The sequence below is a fragment of the Neovison vison genome, chromosome 11, assembly GCF_020171115.1.
Source record: "Neovison vison isolate M4711 chromosome 11, ASM_NN_V1, whole genome shotgun sequence".
Taxonomy (NCBI): Eukaryota; Metazoa; Chordata; class Mammalia; order Carnivora; family Mustelidae; genus Neogale; species Neogale vison.
This window is the reverse complement of record NC_058101.1, coordinates 72,268,204-72,286,174: the sequence shown is the minus strand read 5'-3', so window position 1 is coordinate 72,286,174 and position 17,971 is coordinate 72,268,204. Positions and strand designations below refer to the sequence as shown.

At 43.3% G+C, this 17,971-nt stretch overlaps 1 protein-coding gene across 1 annotated transcript in view; it reads left to right on the top strand.

The window, feature by feature from the left end:
* The window catches only part of MGST2 (microsomal glutathione S-transferase 2), a 28,904-nt gene extending 12,544 nt beyond the window's left edge, over window positions 1-16,360 (top strand). Inside the window, exons 4-6 of the mRNA XM_044268052.1 lie at window positions 12,458-12,528; window positions 15,463-15,544; window positions 16,030-16,360. Of these exons, the coding sequence (XP_044123987.1) occupies window positions 12,458-12,528; window positions 15,463-15,544; window positions 16,030-16,159 (283 nt within the window). The 3' untranslated portion in view covers window positions 16,160-16,360. The remainder of the gene's footprint in view (window positions 1-12,457; window positions 12,529-15,462; window positions 15,545-16,029) is intronic.
* Window positions 16,361-17,971: the final 1,611 nt, after the last annotated feature.

Here is a 17,971-nt window from a genome sequence, read left to right as displayed (position 1 = left end):
GTCATGAGTGACGTGGGCCTATAATTTTATTTTATTTATATGATCTTCATCTCACTTTAATACCAAGATTAGGGGCACCTGAATGGCTCAGTGGGTTAAGCCTCTGCCTTCAGCTCAGGTCATGATCTCTGGGTCCTGGGATCGAGCCCCATATCAGGCTCTCTGCTCAGTGGGGAGCCTGCTTCTCCCTCTCTCTCTGCCTGCCTCTCTGCCTGCTTATGATCTCTCTCCGTCAAATAAATAAATAAATAAACAAACCAAGATTATACTAGTCTCATGGAATGGGTTAGAGAATTATTTTCTCAGAGAATTTTAGTAAGATTGGGAGATTGTGCTCCTTCAAAGTTGTTAGAATTGCCTGTAAAATGATCTGAACTGATGTTTTCCTTGTGGGAAAAAATCTCAACTATGGAATTTGATTTCTTTAATGATGATTGGATTATTTGGCTTTTTATTCCATCTTGAATCACTTTGGGCAAGTCATGATCCTTGAGCTGACAACTTTGTTCCCTTGTCCATCTCTTTGCTTCAAAAGAATTGCACAGACTGGGTGCCTGGGTGGCTCAGTTGGTAAAGCAACTGCCTTCGGCTCAGGTCATGATCCTGGAGTACTGGGATCGAGTCCTGCATCGGGCTCCCAGCTCCACGGGACGTCTGCTTCTCCCTCTGACCATCTGCTCTCTCATGCTCTCTCTCACTGTCTCTCTTTCAACTAAATAAATAAAATCTTTAAAGAAAAAAAAAAAAAGAATTGCACAGATTATTCCCCAGGCTTGAAATTGTGGGATGTTAATAGAAGAGATCATTTTAAGAGGTGCATACACATGTTTTTTTTTTTTTTTTTCAACAAAATTTTCTTGTGGTAAGAACATGTAATGTGAGATATACCCTCTTAAAAAATTTAAATGTATAAAATATTATTGTTTGTAGAGGTACAGTGTTGTAGAGCAGATCTCCAGAGCTTGATCTCTTACTTGACTGAAACTTTATGCCCAAGATATGATTTTCAGTAACATTGAATGACATGGTGAGAGACTCATTTCCCTTTCGGTTGTCTTTGAATCTTTATGATTATGTCAAGTGGAAAGCATTGGTTTGGTGCCGATATGTCCCACACTCCAATATTTATTTTTTATCAGAGTAATACATGTATGTGGTCTAAAAATAAAGTGACATTACAAGTTTGAAAGCAACAAATAACTCTCCTTACTGCCAATCCAACCCCAGAGACAACCATTGGCACCCTTCTGACTACTACTTTTGGTATTTACTTCCATATTTCTAAACATTATGCTTTCACTGCTATTTATTGATTAATTAATTTTAGACAGTATGCATTAGCTTCCTTTTATGGAAGAAAGAATTTCATGTGTTTCCACTTCCTCTTTTCCTTACCTCCCCCTTCCAGTACAGTTACATCCCTTTGTTGAGTTAAACCGACAGCCAATGTTTATATTATTATAATTAACTAAGTAATGTTCAAACTTGAGTCAAATAGTATATAATGATTTCAGCTCTTTCTTGTGAAATTTTTTATTTTATCTGGGGTTAGTGATTGCGTCTTTATTTGTTTGCTTAGCTCCATCCTCAAATCTTTAAGAGAACTGAAAATCTTCTCTTAGTACATTCAAATACATTATACTAGTAATACCATTTTTTCCCCCTTGGATCATTTCTGCTTGAGTCTTCCATCTTTCTGCTTCAATCTGGAGGATGCTTTTTAAACCTGCTACACGTTATCATTGTGGGAGTTTTTGTCATCATTCCAGGAATTCTCCTTATTGTCTCCTGATTTGGATTACCTGCTTTCCTGGATCTCCTATTTTCCTGTTTATTGGTTTTCTCTCATTTTGGTGGAGCATACCCTGCAGAAGTTTGCCGAGAGAGGGTGAATAGTTGGTCAGATTTTGAGACTTTACATTTCAAAATATGCTTTTACTCTGCCTCACAGCTAATTGATGTGTTGGTTGGACATATATTTCTATGTTAAAAATCCTTACTCTCCGAATTTTGAAAATATTCCTCTATTATTTTCTAGTTTCCACTGGTATTGTCGTTATGTTCTGTGCTATTCTAATTCCTGGTTCTTTGGAAACTGTGGAGGCTTTAGAATCTTCCTCTCATCCCAATGTCCTAAGATGTTATGGTTCTGTGCTGACTGAGAGGCATTTGTCTTTAGTATGCTGACCCCTACATAAAGCTCTTTTACAGACTGAAAACTCATGTCTTCCTGTTCTAGAATTTTTTTAAAAATATCTTTTCCCCTGAATTTCCTCTTCTTCATTTTCTCTGTTCCTTTATTCTTAAAACCTCCATGAATTGTATGTCGAGCTCTGGGTGGGTCACCTAGTTTTCTTTTATCTTTGGTTTTTCATCTTCTTGGACTTTTGCTCTTTCTGGGAAATTTCTGGAACTTCTGTTTACTAACCTTTAAAAAATTCAGATATCAATTTTAATTTCTAAGAATTAATTTTTATTCTTTGATTTTTCTTTAGCTCTTACTGCTGCTATTAAATTATCCCTTTTTGTTTTATGAATACAGTTTAATTTCTTATATCTGAGGATTTTTATGATATTTTTTAAACTTCTTGTATCATTTCTGTTTTTTCCAAGCTCCTCCTTATTTGTTGATTTTAGCCTCTGTCTTTCATTTTTATGTATTATTTGCCCATTAAATATCTGTTGACCACCTCTATATACTTGGCACTATTCCAGTAGCTTATGATATACCAGTGAAAAAATTAGACAAAGATCCTTGCTCTCTTGAAGTTCACCTTATCGTCAAAGAAGATGGAAAGGAAACAGCTAATAGTATAAGAAAATACTATATTAAGCAAGAGGTCGAAAGTGTTAAGAAATAAAGGAAAAAGGAGTGCACTGTAAGGGAGCATAGGGATGGGTTGCTGGGGGGCGAGTTGGGGCGGGTTCTTATTTAGGTTGTTCCGTGTGGACCCCACCGAGAGGTGACTCAAGCAAAAGCTTGAAGCGGGTAAGAGTTAGCCATGTGAACATGCAGAGAAAAGCCTCTTGAGGCAGAGGGAACCCTAAGTGGGAATGTGCCTGGTGGGTGAGCAAGGTAGTCTGTGGCTGAGAGAAGGAGCTGACAAAGTGGTAGGACGTAAAGTTAGAAAGCTAATAGATGGATCATGTTGGGCCTTAAAAGCCTTTGTGAGGCCTTTGGCTTTTCTCTGAGGGAAACAGAAAGTCATTATAAGGTTTTGAGCGGAGGAGTAACACCATCCTATATTTTCAAAGGATCACTTGATCTGCTTTGCTGAGACCAGTCTATATGAGGCATTGGTAGAAGGAGGAAGTTCGGTTAGGAGGCTACCTTGGACCAGGGAGGTAGCAGTAGAGATGGTGAGAAATGGTCAGATTCTGGATATGTTTTGAGGATAGAGCCAAGAGAATTTCCTGACATAATAAATATGGAGTGTGAGAAGCATCAAGAACGACCTCAGAGATTTGGCCTGAGCGTCCCGAGAGATAACCGAGAGAGAGAAGGCAGCAGGAGGACCAGTTTCGGGGGGAAGACCAGGTGATTCTGATTGACATGTTGAGTCCGAGATGTGACTTACGCTACAGCTAAGGAGAGGCTGTCAGCATTGTCATTCACTACGCTACTTGGGTCCTTTCTTGTTGCATTGTAAACAGCCTGGTACGGTACACATCTGGGTAGAGAGACAGCAGGCAGGTGGATACATGAATCTGCATTTTGGCAGAGGGATCTGAGCTGGAAATACAAATTCACTGGCACACGAAGATGATTTAGAACCACGACACTGGAAGAATTTTTTTTTTTTTAAGAACTCTTTAAGGGAGTGTGTATAGGTAAAGGAGAGAAGAGGAACAAGGACTGAACCAGCCTTAGAAATCAAGAAGACAAGGGTCCAGCAAAGAGATCTGAGCAAAGGAGATCTTAGAAGCTTTACTCAAAAGTCAAGTGGTTCTTGATGGGCTGTCTGTGCCTGTTTAATAAAGAGTGTCAGAAAATGAGCGGGAACTCCGTGTGCATGGCTGGGGCTTACTGAGTTAGGCAGCTTCGCCAGAGGGTGATTGATCATCAGCAGCTTTCTTTGGGAGAGCTCCAAACAGCAGTATCTGTAGGTTCCTTTTCTGGGACCATTTGGTTTCTCTCGAGAAAACTCTTAAGGCCCCTGTGGGGACAGGCAAGTGTGGGCTGAGGGAGGAGGATGAGTACGATAGGTCTTACTTCCAAAAACCTGAAAGTGGGCCGGGTGAAGGCAGGAAGGTTCTTCTTCTACACAGTATGTAGGTGGCCATGGGTCCTAGCACAGAATTTTGTTCTGGACCCCCCTGCGATTCTCTGGTTGGGGTTCTCTAGGCAATAGAGCTCCCCTGTCCTGGGATGGGGAAGTAGGAGTGGGGATCAGAGGTGGAGGGGAGCAAAGCACTCCTTATTAGAGTCTGTCAACCAGTTCTTCCCTTTCAGCCTTTAGCCTCAAAGGTACCCGGAGTCCCCAGTTCCTGAGCCTGTTGGGGTTCTGGGATGAGCAGTGTCTTAGTCTTCATTGGTCCGTCCTTCTGCAGGTACGGAGGCTTCATCGGTCTGCACTCTGTCAGCTCAGCCGCTGTCCCCCTGAGGGCTGTCCTTCTTCAGAAATTTGCTAACATCTCTCTTCTACTGCTGTGTCTGCTCCCACTCTCCTTGATCTCGATGACTTTATATCTATTTTTTTCCCCTTTACTGGCATTTTAGTGAGGTTTCAGGAGGGAGAAGAAATAAACATGGGTTCAATCTGTCAGGTTTAGCACGGAGCCCTCGTGATGTGCTCTCAACACCTCTTGAACATCCATTCTCTTCTTCGACAGAGGGAGGGTCTTGTGCTCTGAGCCTTCAGCAATCAACAGCATCTAATGAGAACTTGGCAAATTTTGTTCTCATGGGATTTATTTTTATACTTTATTTAGAAAGTGATATTCTTTTTCTACTCATAAAATTTCATTCTCCCTAATTTAAGTAAAAAAAAATAGGTGATTTATAGAAAAATAATAAGTGTTATATGGAGATGCTAAACTTCTGACAGTGATATATTAATGCTTGAAGTTTAGGAGACACTGTACTATTTATAAACATCTTCACAGGAGGAAATTCCACATCTTCCTACCTTGTCTTCTGTCATCTAAGAACTTTCTTTTGGGACGTGCTGGGCTTCTGGCATGCTCAGTCCTTGGGCTGCTTCTGGTTCTGTTTGTACTTACGCTTTCCACAAATTTGATTTCTTTCAAGTTATTGCTCTCGCCCTTCTCTCTCTCTCTTTTTTAAAGATTTGTGTATTTATTTGAGAGAATAAGAGATCGTGGCGGTGGGAGTGAGGAGAAGCAGGGAGAGAAGAGGAGGAAGGGGGAAAGAATCCCAAGCAGATTTTGTGCTGAGCACAGAGCTAGTCCCAGAGCTCAGTCTCACAACACTGACCTGAGCTGAAACCAAGAGCTGGAGACTTAACCAACTGAGCCACCCAGGCGCCCCTCTCTCTTCTTTTCTATAGCTGGATGCCATTTTGGAATATTTCTCTTAAGCTGCTGTTTATTTAAAAAAATGTATACACACTTAATTTTCTTGTTAGAAGTGTTTTGTTTGTTCTGTTTGATTAATCATGGGAGAATGAAGAGGGGTTAAAAAATAATGGCCAATAAGTGGGGCAGAGGGAGTGAGGAGTCATCAAATACCTTTAAGAGCATAGTGGTAATTGTCCTGAGTTCTCTCTGAAGGGTGAGTGAGGATGACCTACTCACTTTCCTGAATTTCTTCTTAGATGTTCCATTGCGCTAGACCAAGTCTTCACGTAGACTGTAAGTTTAAGAAAACAGGCCAAATCAGATGGGATTCATTGCTAGTGAAGCCATTTTGATTTTATCTGAGGTGGTTAGGGCAGGATCCCTTGGGATAACCAGGTCATCCTAAAGCCTACTTGGCTATTCTTGTCTTCAAGGGTAGGCTCTCTTGAGTCCTGCAAATCCCCAAGAGGAAAAGCACTTTCTTTTCTGGCTCTCCTGGACCTTCTCCTGAAGGACATTGAGTCCTTCAGCCTCCCTTGAAGGTCTTAGGGTCATAGCTATATCAGAAATGCTGTCTTTTCCCCTGCTATTTTGTCCTAAGTTTGGTGTCAGGACTAATCCTATCTCTAAGTGGAAACTGACATCTCCTAACAACCACTTCAAGGTCCCTCTGACCACAAGGAAGTACCTATCTCCTATCTCAAGCTCACCTCAGGTTGGATATTCATTTGCCAAGCAGAGATTATTATGGCTCCCGGTTTACCCATATTACTAGCCCAGGGCCTCATCCCCATTCAGTCCTCTTTCCTTCTTACAGGAAGGGTCTTAAAGAGGACTCTTTCTAGAATTTTGCGTCTTTTACTGGAATACATTTTTAAACTTGTAAACAAATCAAGTATAGTTTCAACAAGGGCCATTCCTTCAAGTTATTGCTAAGCTTAGAAAATTCGATCTCATCTAATTTGAGTATCTTGATCCCTTTAGATTGAAGGATTTTATAAATCTAAGAAGTAGATCCAAGTAATTGTTTGATCTTGTTGCAATTTAAGTACATTCCCTCTGATTCTATTCTCATCAGAAGAGCACAATAGCTGTTAATGACCCCACTCTTTTTCATACATTTGGGGACCATTATTAAGTATCTTTCATCTTCTGTATTTTGAGGCTATATTGTAATAATTCTTTAGCTTCCCCCCCCAATCATTAAAAAAGTTTGGTTGTTCTCTTTGGACTAAGATTTTTTGTATTCTAAACCTGAAGCCTGGAAGTATATGTAATGTCCCAACAATGGTTTCTTTAGTGCTGGGTAAGATAGTAGAATTTCCTCTCACTTAGTTCTTTGAATGCACCCCTATTTGCTTAATATTGAATTACTCAGTTTCTGTTCAGAATTAGCCTGTCACAAGTAACCCATTCATCATGAACCTGAGTACTCTTTAGAAATATTACACTCTTCTTACCCACTATATCTGTAAATTTTTTGTTTTTGCTGTTTCATTTACTTTTTTATAGTCATTTTGAATTCAAATCCAGAAATTTAGAGTTTCAAACTATTGGCCTTACTGTATGTCTAAAAACTCTGGAGAAAGGAAAATTCACAAAGAATAATTTTCAGGTATTCTGCAACACTGGGGTTATAAGTAATGTGGATCACCTATTTTTTTTTAAGATTTTATTTATTTATTTGACAGACAGAGATCACAAGCAGGCAGAGAGAGAGGAAGGGAAGCAGGCTCCCTGCTGAGCAGAGAGCCTGACGTGGGACTCGATCCCAGGTCCCTGAGATCATGATCTGAGCCGAAGGCAGCGGCTTAACCCACTGAGCCATCCAAGCGCCCTGGATTACCTATTTTTGTAATAAGTACAAACAAGTTAAAAAGAGGCAATAAACATATCTCCATTTTTCTTACAAGTGCACCCATCTTAGATATTAACTAAAAGCCTAAGATGTCCTTATCCACTGAGTTAGAATGGGCTACGGGTCCCCGAGGTGAGATCATGACTCTAAACTATGAGCCCTTCAAACTGTAGCACCCTCCTCCACCAACTGTATCAGTCGGCTCAGGCTGCGGTAACAAAATACCACAGATTGGGTGGTTTAAAAAACAGACATTTGTTTTCTCACACTTCTGGAGACGAGAAGATCAAGATCTTGATCGAAGATCATAGTTCTGGCTGCTTGGGTTTCTGGTGAGAGCTCTCCTCTCTTGGCTTACAGATGGCTGCCTTCTTGCCATGTCTTCCTTTGTCATTTCCTTGGCATATACACGCCAAGACAGAGAAGGGGGTGGGCGGGGTGAGTCTGGTGGATGGCAGAGAGCTCTCTGGTGTCTCTTCATAGGAGGATGCCAATCCCATTTATCAGGTCCCACCCTTCTGACCCCATTTAACCTTAATTACTTTTATACTCCACGTACGGCCACACTGGAGGTTAGACCTTCAACATACAAATTTTGAGGGACACCAACAGTCAGTCCGTGCCACCACTAAATAGCTCTGTCCCCCACACTGGCTGAGTCTCAGGTGGCGGGACACGAGGAGCAACAGGGGTGTGGATGAGTTGCAAGCCTCACTCCCTCGTCTGCTCATCCTGGTGCTTCCGCAGCAGTAGCACCCCTGAGCGGGGGTTCGATCCTGCCCTCCTGCCATCTGTGGCCACTGCCCTCTCGAGTTCCCACATAAGGGTTACTCGACAAGGAGCAGTTCAGATGGTTACAGATCTATATAGAAAGATCATCTCAGCACCTTTACTCTGCAAGCCTTTGCTGAGCACATTAACCTGTTTCTCTGACCCTCAGCCAGTGTAATTATCAAAAAGACTTTCCAGGGTCAAAAGCCAGCAGACTGAGGCTGGGCCATCTGCTAATAGAGCAGGCCACTCATGGCGGTGGGCGGCCCACTGCTTCCAAATGATTCACCCAAACAGAAGGAGAAAGGAAAAGGAGCTAACGAAAATGCAAAAGAGGAAAACCTCCTAAGAAGCCTCCTTTAGGTTGCCTTGTCTCTTTTTATTTCTGAAGCGTGTTATACTACTAGGTACTCTAGGTAATCGGTTTTTCCCTTCGGTACCTGGTTCACATTTTCTGTGAATAAGAGTGTCATACACAGTCTCCTAATCGCCCAAATAGCAGAGCAATTCAGAAGAGCTTGAGGTCAGAGCTCCCCCAGGTGATGTGTCCATGCTGAGGGGACATTAAGTAATCTGCTGGGAGGGTGAGGAATCTTGGGAGCTTCGATTTAATATTTGCTCTTAAAATCTTGTTCTTTAATTTCTGTTTTGTGTGTGTTTTATCATGTAGTTGATATTCTTTTCCAGTTGATTTTATGAGCTGGGCTAATGGATCAACCCCATATTCCTGGTGGTTTAACACAATAGAAGTGTGTGTCCTGGTCATGTAGGGTCCTGTGTGGAGTTCCTGGTGGAACAGCCTTCCACATGGCCATTTAGAGGCCTACACTCTGTCCATCTAAAGGGTCTGTCCCCATCCTTGTCCTTAGAGCTCTCCCCACTCAGCCAGTGTGGGAGGGAAGGGAGCTTGGCACACCTGCTTCTTGACCATTTGGCTCAGAGGTGACATATTTTACTTTCTCTTTCCATTGGCAGGAAATGGCCCTGCCCAACTCCAGGACAGCTGGGCATCGGGTCCCTGGTGCAACACCAACTTCACACCATCTTTGTGGCCAGCTCACTACCTCTGCTACATATAGGAGGACATGTGTCTGTCTGTTGCTTTTTAATGGGGTTATGCAACCAGGAGAACTGTACAGTCAACAAAATTTGGAGACCCATGTTTTAGGAATTGCTCAGTTTGGCTGTCAGGCCTCAGTTTGGTTCTTTTTTCCAAAATGAGGTGAACTGAGCAATACAGTTCATGACATACAGGAGCTAATGGTACTTAGTTCAGTACTGTACTCACTACTGCTGGCTTCGGGTCCAGTGGGACTCTGGAGTGGCCACAAGTCTGGGCTCCCTCGGAGTTGGGCATGAACCCAAAATGACTCAATCTCCATAGGCTTCTTCGGGTCGATCTTTCTGGTGACCAGCTCCTTCCGGTTGGTCTGGCACTTTCCTACTCAAAGTTCTGTATCCCAGGAAACCCTCAGGTCTAGGCAGACTGAGACAATGTATCTGGGACCATCCTGGTTATGAAATTCAAAGTCCCATGTTCTGAAATCCCGCTCAGTCTAGGGCAAACTAGGAGGATTGGTCACCCTACTGTCTTCCTAATAGACTTTTCCTGTCATTGCCCCTGGGTAGACTTTGAGCCATGTGGTGACTCTGCCTATAACAAAGGAAAAGCTTTTCCCTCAATCATTTTATGGGAAGCTTAAATATCAAAAGAGCTCAGGTTTTTTGAGCAGAGAGGGCTCTAACCAGGGATGAGTAGAGACATGTTTCCCTCAGTGTGGGCATGCAGGAAAGGGGACAGTCCCTCAGTGGCCATAATGGGCTACCTCCGTCCCTTCCCACATGAAGGGAAATGGGCACAGCTGCTTCCATTCGTTTTCTGTTGCATTTGGAGACTTTGCCTGAGGATCACCTAGAGTAAGACGACAGAACATATCTGCTTTCGTGTCGAAAAGAGACCAGGAATTATTTCCAGTTTAGTTTTCTTGTCAATGTAACTATAATTAGTCACTGATAGGATTGTTAAGAACACAGTTTCCGAACTTGGCCCCCTTGAGTTAAACAGTGTTTGTGGACACCTTGCTGTGAACGAGCTATCTTGGGACACATCCAGGCATGAACCACTTAACTGTGATGGCGGAAAGACATGGTTGCATGCTGGGTTGGGGTGGTGCAGGAAGAGATCATACTGAACGGGTAGAACAGGACAGAAGGTGTGTCAGCCAAGCAGGACCTGGTATATTCTCAGTAGGCAGCTACAAGGAAGACCATCGCCATATAGCTGGGCTCCATGGCTGGCCGTCAGGAGAATTATTTTCGATCTCTGATATATGATATTAAGACGACAGGGACAGAGCCTCCTTTCAGAGGGACTAGGGCTTAAGGCAGGGCAGCCCAAGTGGGACCCGGAGGAGCAATGGATAATGAGCATGGCTAGGACCTGAGGCTAGGGTGACACCAACAGTGACTAACTGCCTGGAGGGGACAAAGGGAATCATTTTTGGGGAGCAGAACTGCCCAGATACTCCAGGCTCCGCCTTCAGGGAGCCCAAATGCAGTTAGAGTTACACCCTTGCCGGAATCTCAATGGCTCCTAAGCAGCCCTGCTCACCCAGGACCTTAACACTCCCTCCCCTTATCTTCTGGGTCACTTCCTGGAGCCTCAAGGGAGGTGAGGGACACCACCCCTGCTGGCAAGCCCTTGTAAGGAGGGATCGTCCCGCTGTCCTGCTAGAGTCCTTCCCCCAAATCCTGTGGATGCAAGCCCCATTAGCTTTCAGAGCTAAGGGTTCTGAGGGTCCAGCCCTCAAGCAGGAGTCTTAAAAGCTGGCAGGCTATCTGTGGGGTCCTCAGGGAGAAGCTGCTGGTATGGCATTGTGCTGGGGGGCGGTGCATGGCAAGCGTGTGTCTCAGCCTTGCCCACCTGTTTCAGCATGGGTATCTTCTCCTTGTCTCCACTGTAGGAGTCACTCAGCTGGCTTTTGGGTTTCCTTCAGAGAAAATCGCTCTGTGAGTGTGGATGTACAATCAGGATATCCGTGGGAGAAGGGAAGTTCCAGAGCCCCCTATGTTGCCATCTTGGTGGCCAAAGCAAAATAAAAAACATTTTTTTTAAAATTAAGAAAATAAAGCCCCTCATGGTGACCTCGGCTAGAAGATAGAGGTCGTCAAGAATGGATATCAGCTATCTCTGGGCCGATTGTCTCATAACGTTGCGTACATAAACTTCAAAGAATAATGTGGAATCATTTTGGATTCTCTACACTATGCCATTCCCACCAGGGTCAACTCAAGACATCACAAATGAGAGTAGAGTTCTTTCCGGTTGTGATAGTGTCAGCAAGGAGCACAGCCGACCTAACCGAGATCCCTTGGGGTTGCAGCATGGGAAGGATGAGTATAATTCATCTTTTTTTTCTCTTTGCTAGGTGCAGATGAATTATAGTTCTCAGAGAACTGTTCCTTTTTGCTTAAAATAGTATCAGATTTTCTGTCCAAGTTTTCTATGAATAGAGGCAATTTGACTTGATGTTGGGACAGGGCTTTGGAATTTGGCGGTGACACAGAACCTTTGATTCTCTGCAAGGCATGGTCAACTTGTGCTGTTAGGACTTATTTTTCCCCTCCATAAAATGGGAATGAAGAATACTGCATTCAGGAGATTTTAGGGGAATTATTTAAGAGTGTTTTTTAACTGCTAGGTAACTCAAGTGGAAGGCAATGAATGTGTAAGAATTTTGGGGAAGAGATCTGATAAATATAAATTGTGTTATTTTCTGGGTTCTTTAGAAAAGATGTGGAATGAATTTTGGACTTAGAATCAGAACCATCTTAAGGTCTGTCTTTTGGAAAAGAGCTAAAATTCATTCCTACTACTGGCAGCTTACATGTTGGAAAGTGATTCTTGGCCTGGATCTGAGGTTTAAACAGTGTTTGAGTCTTACCTTGGAGAACTCATTTGACATGAAAAGACATCTAAGTTTTTATGTAATTCTTATATTATTTTTATAAGAAGAGATTAGACATTTACCTCCAGATGAAAGCATAATGTTTTCAGGTTGAGTTTTCTCATAACATAACCCATGTCTGAGGCGTCTGGGTGGCTCAGCTGGCTAAGCCTCTGCCTTTAGCTCAGGTCATGATCCCAGTCCTGGGATCCAGCCTTGCATCTGGCTCCCTGCTCAGCAGGGAGCTTGCTTCTCCCTCTCCTCCCCGGTGGTGCTATCTCTGTCTCTCTCTCAAATAAATAAGTAAAATCTTAAAAAAAAAAAAAAAATGACCAGTGTCTTTATATTTTTTTTCCTGCAGACAAAACTGTGTGGAGTTTTACCCCATATTTCTGATTACGTTGTGGATGGCTGGATGGTATTTCAATCAAGGTAATTTTAAAATAGGATCGACTCTGTTCTAATGATGACTGTGGTTCTTAGAACCATTAAGAAAAGGATGTGCCACCAAACATCGACTGATTCCGGAAATTGTTTTAAACAAAATAATCCATGTCTCTGTGCATCAAAGAGCACCACTCTGCAGATAAGCTAACTTTGGCTTCATTTCAGTTTAACTCGGTAAAACAAATAACAAAAACAAAACAGAACGAGAAAACCAACTTGGAGCAAACTGCATGCTGGGCATTCCCAGATGAAAATGATATGATCTTGGTCTTCAACTCTGATTCCTTAATTCCAGTTTCTCTGCAAGAGTTCACCCTAATGATCATAGCTGTTATTTACTGAGCACTCACTACGTGCCAGGTACTGTTTTACATCTTCAAACCCATCCCATGGACGGGATAGATAGAATTGAAACCTTCCTATGAGGTAGGTTCTGTAACTGATGCCTACTCTACAGATGGGGAAACAAACCCACAGCTTACGTAGTTTGCTCAACTTAACATTCATCAGTGTGGGAGAAAACTGGCTTTCAAGTACAGGCAGGGTCTGTAGGTATTTTCTCAATAACACGTGTACCCTTGAGTTCACAAGGCTGTCGTGTTCCTGTGTATAGCCACTCTGCAAACATCTGGAAATATCCTTGGCGAGCTGAAGCCTTAACCCAAATCTGCCTGTTTCTTTAATGGGGTCAGAGCAGCACTGGCTGTCTGAGTTGGAGAAATTCAATCTCTTTGGCTTTATGATAACTTTCATCATCTCATTTGGGTCTGATACTTGATGGCTAAGATTTCACTAAACCCCAATCCAGTGGCTTTCAAAGGCAACCTCCTTCACTGTCTTCTTGTAATTTTTGCTGTCAACTGAGGAATTTCAGATAAAATGTCCTTCAGAGAGAGAGACTTCTTAACTCTATTCCATCTCACGTTTTTGTCCCCTGAGGGCATGAGAAGGCGGTTGTTCCTTGTCAGGTAAGTCTGCATTAACAACTAATAAGAAACCTGCCTTTGATAATGGGACTCAGTCTCTGCTATTTGACCCTTTGGATGTCACTGTAACGGGCTGAATGAAGCCAGTATCAGAAAAGGATTTTCTGTCATAATTTTGTTCTTCCTCATGAAAACTTAAGTTGCCTGTTAATTGCCTGGAATAGTTCTTATTAGCTTCGAGGGAATTAAGTCATTATATGGGGGGTTTGGAGGGGAGGCCTCAGAACTGTAGTCTGCTTCAGGAACTGTCCACTTCCTCCCTCACATGCTAGCTGCCCCCCGACCCCTGCCATCTCATCTCTTCGCTTGGCCCCCTCCTTCTCACCCGTAGGTCCCAGGCATGCATCCTCCCCCCAGGAGGCCTTCCCTGACCCCTTTTTAAGGGATGCTTCCTCCACCCCCGCTGTTCCATCCCTCCTGCCTCATTTCCTTCCCTGTACTTTCAGTTCTGTGATGTTCTTCTAAGTTTTCTCCTTGTTGGCTGTCTTTGCTGATAAACTCTGTAAAGGTAGAGAGCTTGTATCTATTTCACTGCTGACCCCAATCCTTAGACTCTGCTCGGTGTAGAGTAGAAACTAAAGAAAATGTTTGTGATCTAATAAAATAAGGAATTTAATTTTATTCAGGATTTCAAAGCCCCAAAGATAGACTCCAAGTGTGTGCCAGAGGGCTCTCGCAATTTCCATCCATTGGGTGCTGAGGAAGAGAGCGGGTTCCTGATGGTAGGGAAAATATTGATATTTTTTTTGTGGGACAAGATGACAGAAGATCATGCTGCACTTTACATTTCTTTGAGGTAAAATTTACACACTGTATAGTGAAAGGCACAGATCATACATGGTCCATTCCATGAGTTTTAACAAGTGTGTGCCCATCAGATGCAGGACATGACTTCCACTCAAAATTTTTCTTTCTTTAAAAGATTCTATCTATCTATCTATCTGCGAGAGAGAAGGGGGAGAAACAGAGGGAGAGGGACAAGCAGACTCCATGCTGAGCATAGAGCCCAGTGTGGGGCTTGATCTTACAACCTTGGGAGTATTACCTAAGCGGATACCAAGAGTTGGACATTTTACTGACCGAGGGACCCAGATGTCCCTAGAAAGTTTTCTTCTGCTCCTCCTCGTCAGGCCCTTTCAGAAGCAAACACCATTCTGGTCTTTTTCATCATAGTTCAGTTCTGCCCATTCTAGAACTTGCCATCGTGGGAACAATACAGTGTTTACTCTTGTGCCATGCTTCATTCACTCAGAAAAATGTTGAGACTCACCATGTTGTTGCAAGTATCCATGTCTTTTCGTTGCTGCATGGTATTCTGTAGTATGATTATCTCAGTTTGGTTATCCATTCTCCTGTTGGTAGGTTTCTGGGCTCTTTCCTGTTTTTTGCTATTATGAATAAAGCTGCAATAAACATTCTGTACAAGTTTTTTTATGGACATGTGCTTTCATTTCTTTGGGGGTAAATATATAGGAATGGAATTGTTGGGTAAAAAGTGGACCCAAAAGTTGGGTCATAAGAAACTACCACAACTTTTCCCAAAGTGGCTGTACTATTTTGCATTCCCACCAATAACGTATGAGGATACCAATACCGCCAACATTTTGTGTTGTTGGTCTGTTTAAATTTTAGCCATTGCAGTGGGTTTGCGGTGGTATCCTCTCCTTGTGGCTTTAAGATGCACTTTGCTGATACTGAATGATGTTGAATAATGTTGAAAAAAATTCTCATGTGCTTATTGGTACATTTGCTTGTCTTCCTGTATGAATTGTCTATTCAAATATTTTGCCCATTAAAAAAATTAAGTTGTTTTTGTCAGAGCTATTTGTGCATTCTGGACATGTGTACATTTAGTGAGCATTTTCTCAGTTGTCATACCACGTTTTGAGAGACCACCGTCACATTCCATATCTTCTCTGTTTCCTCTCTGTAGTTTTTGCTACTTGTCTGGGTCTGGTGTACATATATGCTCGTCACCAGTATTTCTGGGGATATTCGGAAGCAGCTAAAAAAAGGTAAGGAGAAACTACGAACTGGGTGACACTTAGGAAAAGAGAGGCTGGATGACGTCGAATTAACTGTGCATTCCTGAGGTTATTAAGGGCCCCGATGGTTGTGGTTGCACAAGTGATCTGAGTGGCCCAAGACCCTTCTTCCCAGGCCTTGCATAACTAGGGGTGAGACGGGAACATCAAGTACAAACTGGGCACTCAGTGTGCGCTCGCAGCCGCCACACTTGAAATCCTTGCAAGGATTGCGCACGATCTCCAAAAAGTCGCAAAGGAAACAATGCTGCCCAGGCGTGACCATCCTTTGAGTGTGCAAAGGAGTCAACCTCTGTGGCTAGGCATCCCCTTAAATTCATGTGATGAATCCAAATTTTCAAATGGCAAAAGCGTTTGAAGTTCTGGGAGGTGCCAGCGGTGAGCAGCCTACCCCAGAATGCCTCCCTTCATCGCTGCACTGGTTACCATGTCTCTGCCTCGTGTCTTTCCTGTAGGATCACTGGTTTCCGGCTGAGTCTGGGGAGTCTGGCTCTGCTGATGGTCCTAGGCGCCCTGGGGATTGCAAACAGCTTTCTGGATGAGTACTTGGACCTCAATGTCGCCAAGAAACTGAGACCCTTCTGATGTCCTCCCCTCCCTTTGCCCAAATGTTTGCAGAAGCTGTTTACACCCTGAAGGTCATGTGGGGTCAAATGGATCAATTATTAAAAAGAGAAGGCTTTATTTTGTTTTTCCTGAAATGGCTTTGTAGGAACATACCCGTTAGAGAATGTGTTTCCTGTTTAAGAATTAAAGTCCACCGTGACAGTGTACAGCCTATCCTCAGTGGAAGGTGCACGGGCTCTGGTTCTTGACGTGCATGCTGAAGCCATGACTGCTTATGTGGGAGAGAGCAGCCTGACCACGCACCGGGTGTTCTGTGGGGCCGTCGTCCCCCCACCGATAATGGTCCCACTACTCCTGTCCCACTACTACGTTCTAGACAGATGCTAAACAGGCTGCCACGCTCACTTTATGTGTTGTAGGAGAGCAACAGATGGCTGTACGTGGGGGAAGTCAGGCAAACACATAAAGTAGCCAGAGAAGACAGTCCTCAACTAATAGCACAAAACAAATCTGGGTGCGAAATTTCCCTTTTTAAAGAAAAAGGGAAAAGGGGTGTGGGGAAAGGCCTATCATTTTTAAGGAAGCATCCTGAGACTAGTGTGCAGCTAATGTCCTTGCCCCTGGTCAGGGGAAGGAGGGTCACGGTCACAGCTGGAGCGAGGACAGGGTTCTGCTGTACTTCCTGTGTCATGTGGGGTTTGGGGTCAGCAGCTGCTGTGACCCTCCTCTATTTTCTTCATCTTTTTTTTTTTTTTTTAAAGATTTTATTTATTAGAGAGAGAGAGCGAGCACAAGCACAAGTAGGGGGAGCAGCAGGCAGAGGGAGAGGGAGAAGCAGGCTCCCTCCTGAGCAGGGAGCCCGATGCAGGGCTCGATCCCAGGACCCTGAGATCATGATCTGAGCCGGAGGCAGACAATCTACTGAGCCACACAGGCACCCTACTTTTTTTCATCTGTAGGATGGGAAAGAGTTCACCTCACAGTCTTCAGGGACTTCAGGAAAATGGAATTATGAGCCCATATAACACATCTTAACATCAGGAAAACGGCTCTGTCAATTTTTCTAGAGAAATCTGGACAGCGTCAAGTCTGTCGTGGGCATCTTCAAGAAGCTATTGATTGGGACTTTTCTTTTTTGTGGGTGGATACAAAGGAAGTTTTAAAGACTATGCATAATAGGAAAAGAGATAAAGGCATTGAAAAAGTAGTGTTTCCAGAATAGTGGGGAAGAGATGACAACCCGGGGTCCCAAATAACAGTTCTAAATATTTGCAAATACCCTGAGAACACGGTGGTCTGAAAATGGGGCAATCAGGATCCTCCTCACGGGCTGTTTGCCTTTGAATAAGGCCCCTCACCCATAGGGGGCGGCTAGCGAGGCAGTGAAGACCAGAGCCGGCCAACACCAATCCTGTTGGAGCCCGTGCTGGGCCCGCTACCGCAGTTCCGTGTGGCTCTTTGCCTCTGTTTTCCTTGGGTAAAATGGGGCTATTCCTTACTGTAAAATGCTGTGTTTCTGTGGTCTTTTTACTTTTTAGTATTCTGATCAGTTATTATGACTTGTATTGTGACATTTGATTGTTTTACACATTGAAGACAATAAAGAAGAAAGAAAGCAAATTTTTTGACCCCAAAGAACAGTTACTGCATAATCATATCCTTTGGAAGTGGGGAAAAGAACACACGACTTTCTCAGTCTGGCACTTGAGCATTTATAAACAATTTCTTTCTTTCTTTTTTTTTTTTTTTTAAAGATTTTATTTATTTATTTGACAGAGAGCGATCACAGGTAGGCAGAGAGGCAGGCAGAGAGAGAGGAGGAAGCAGGCT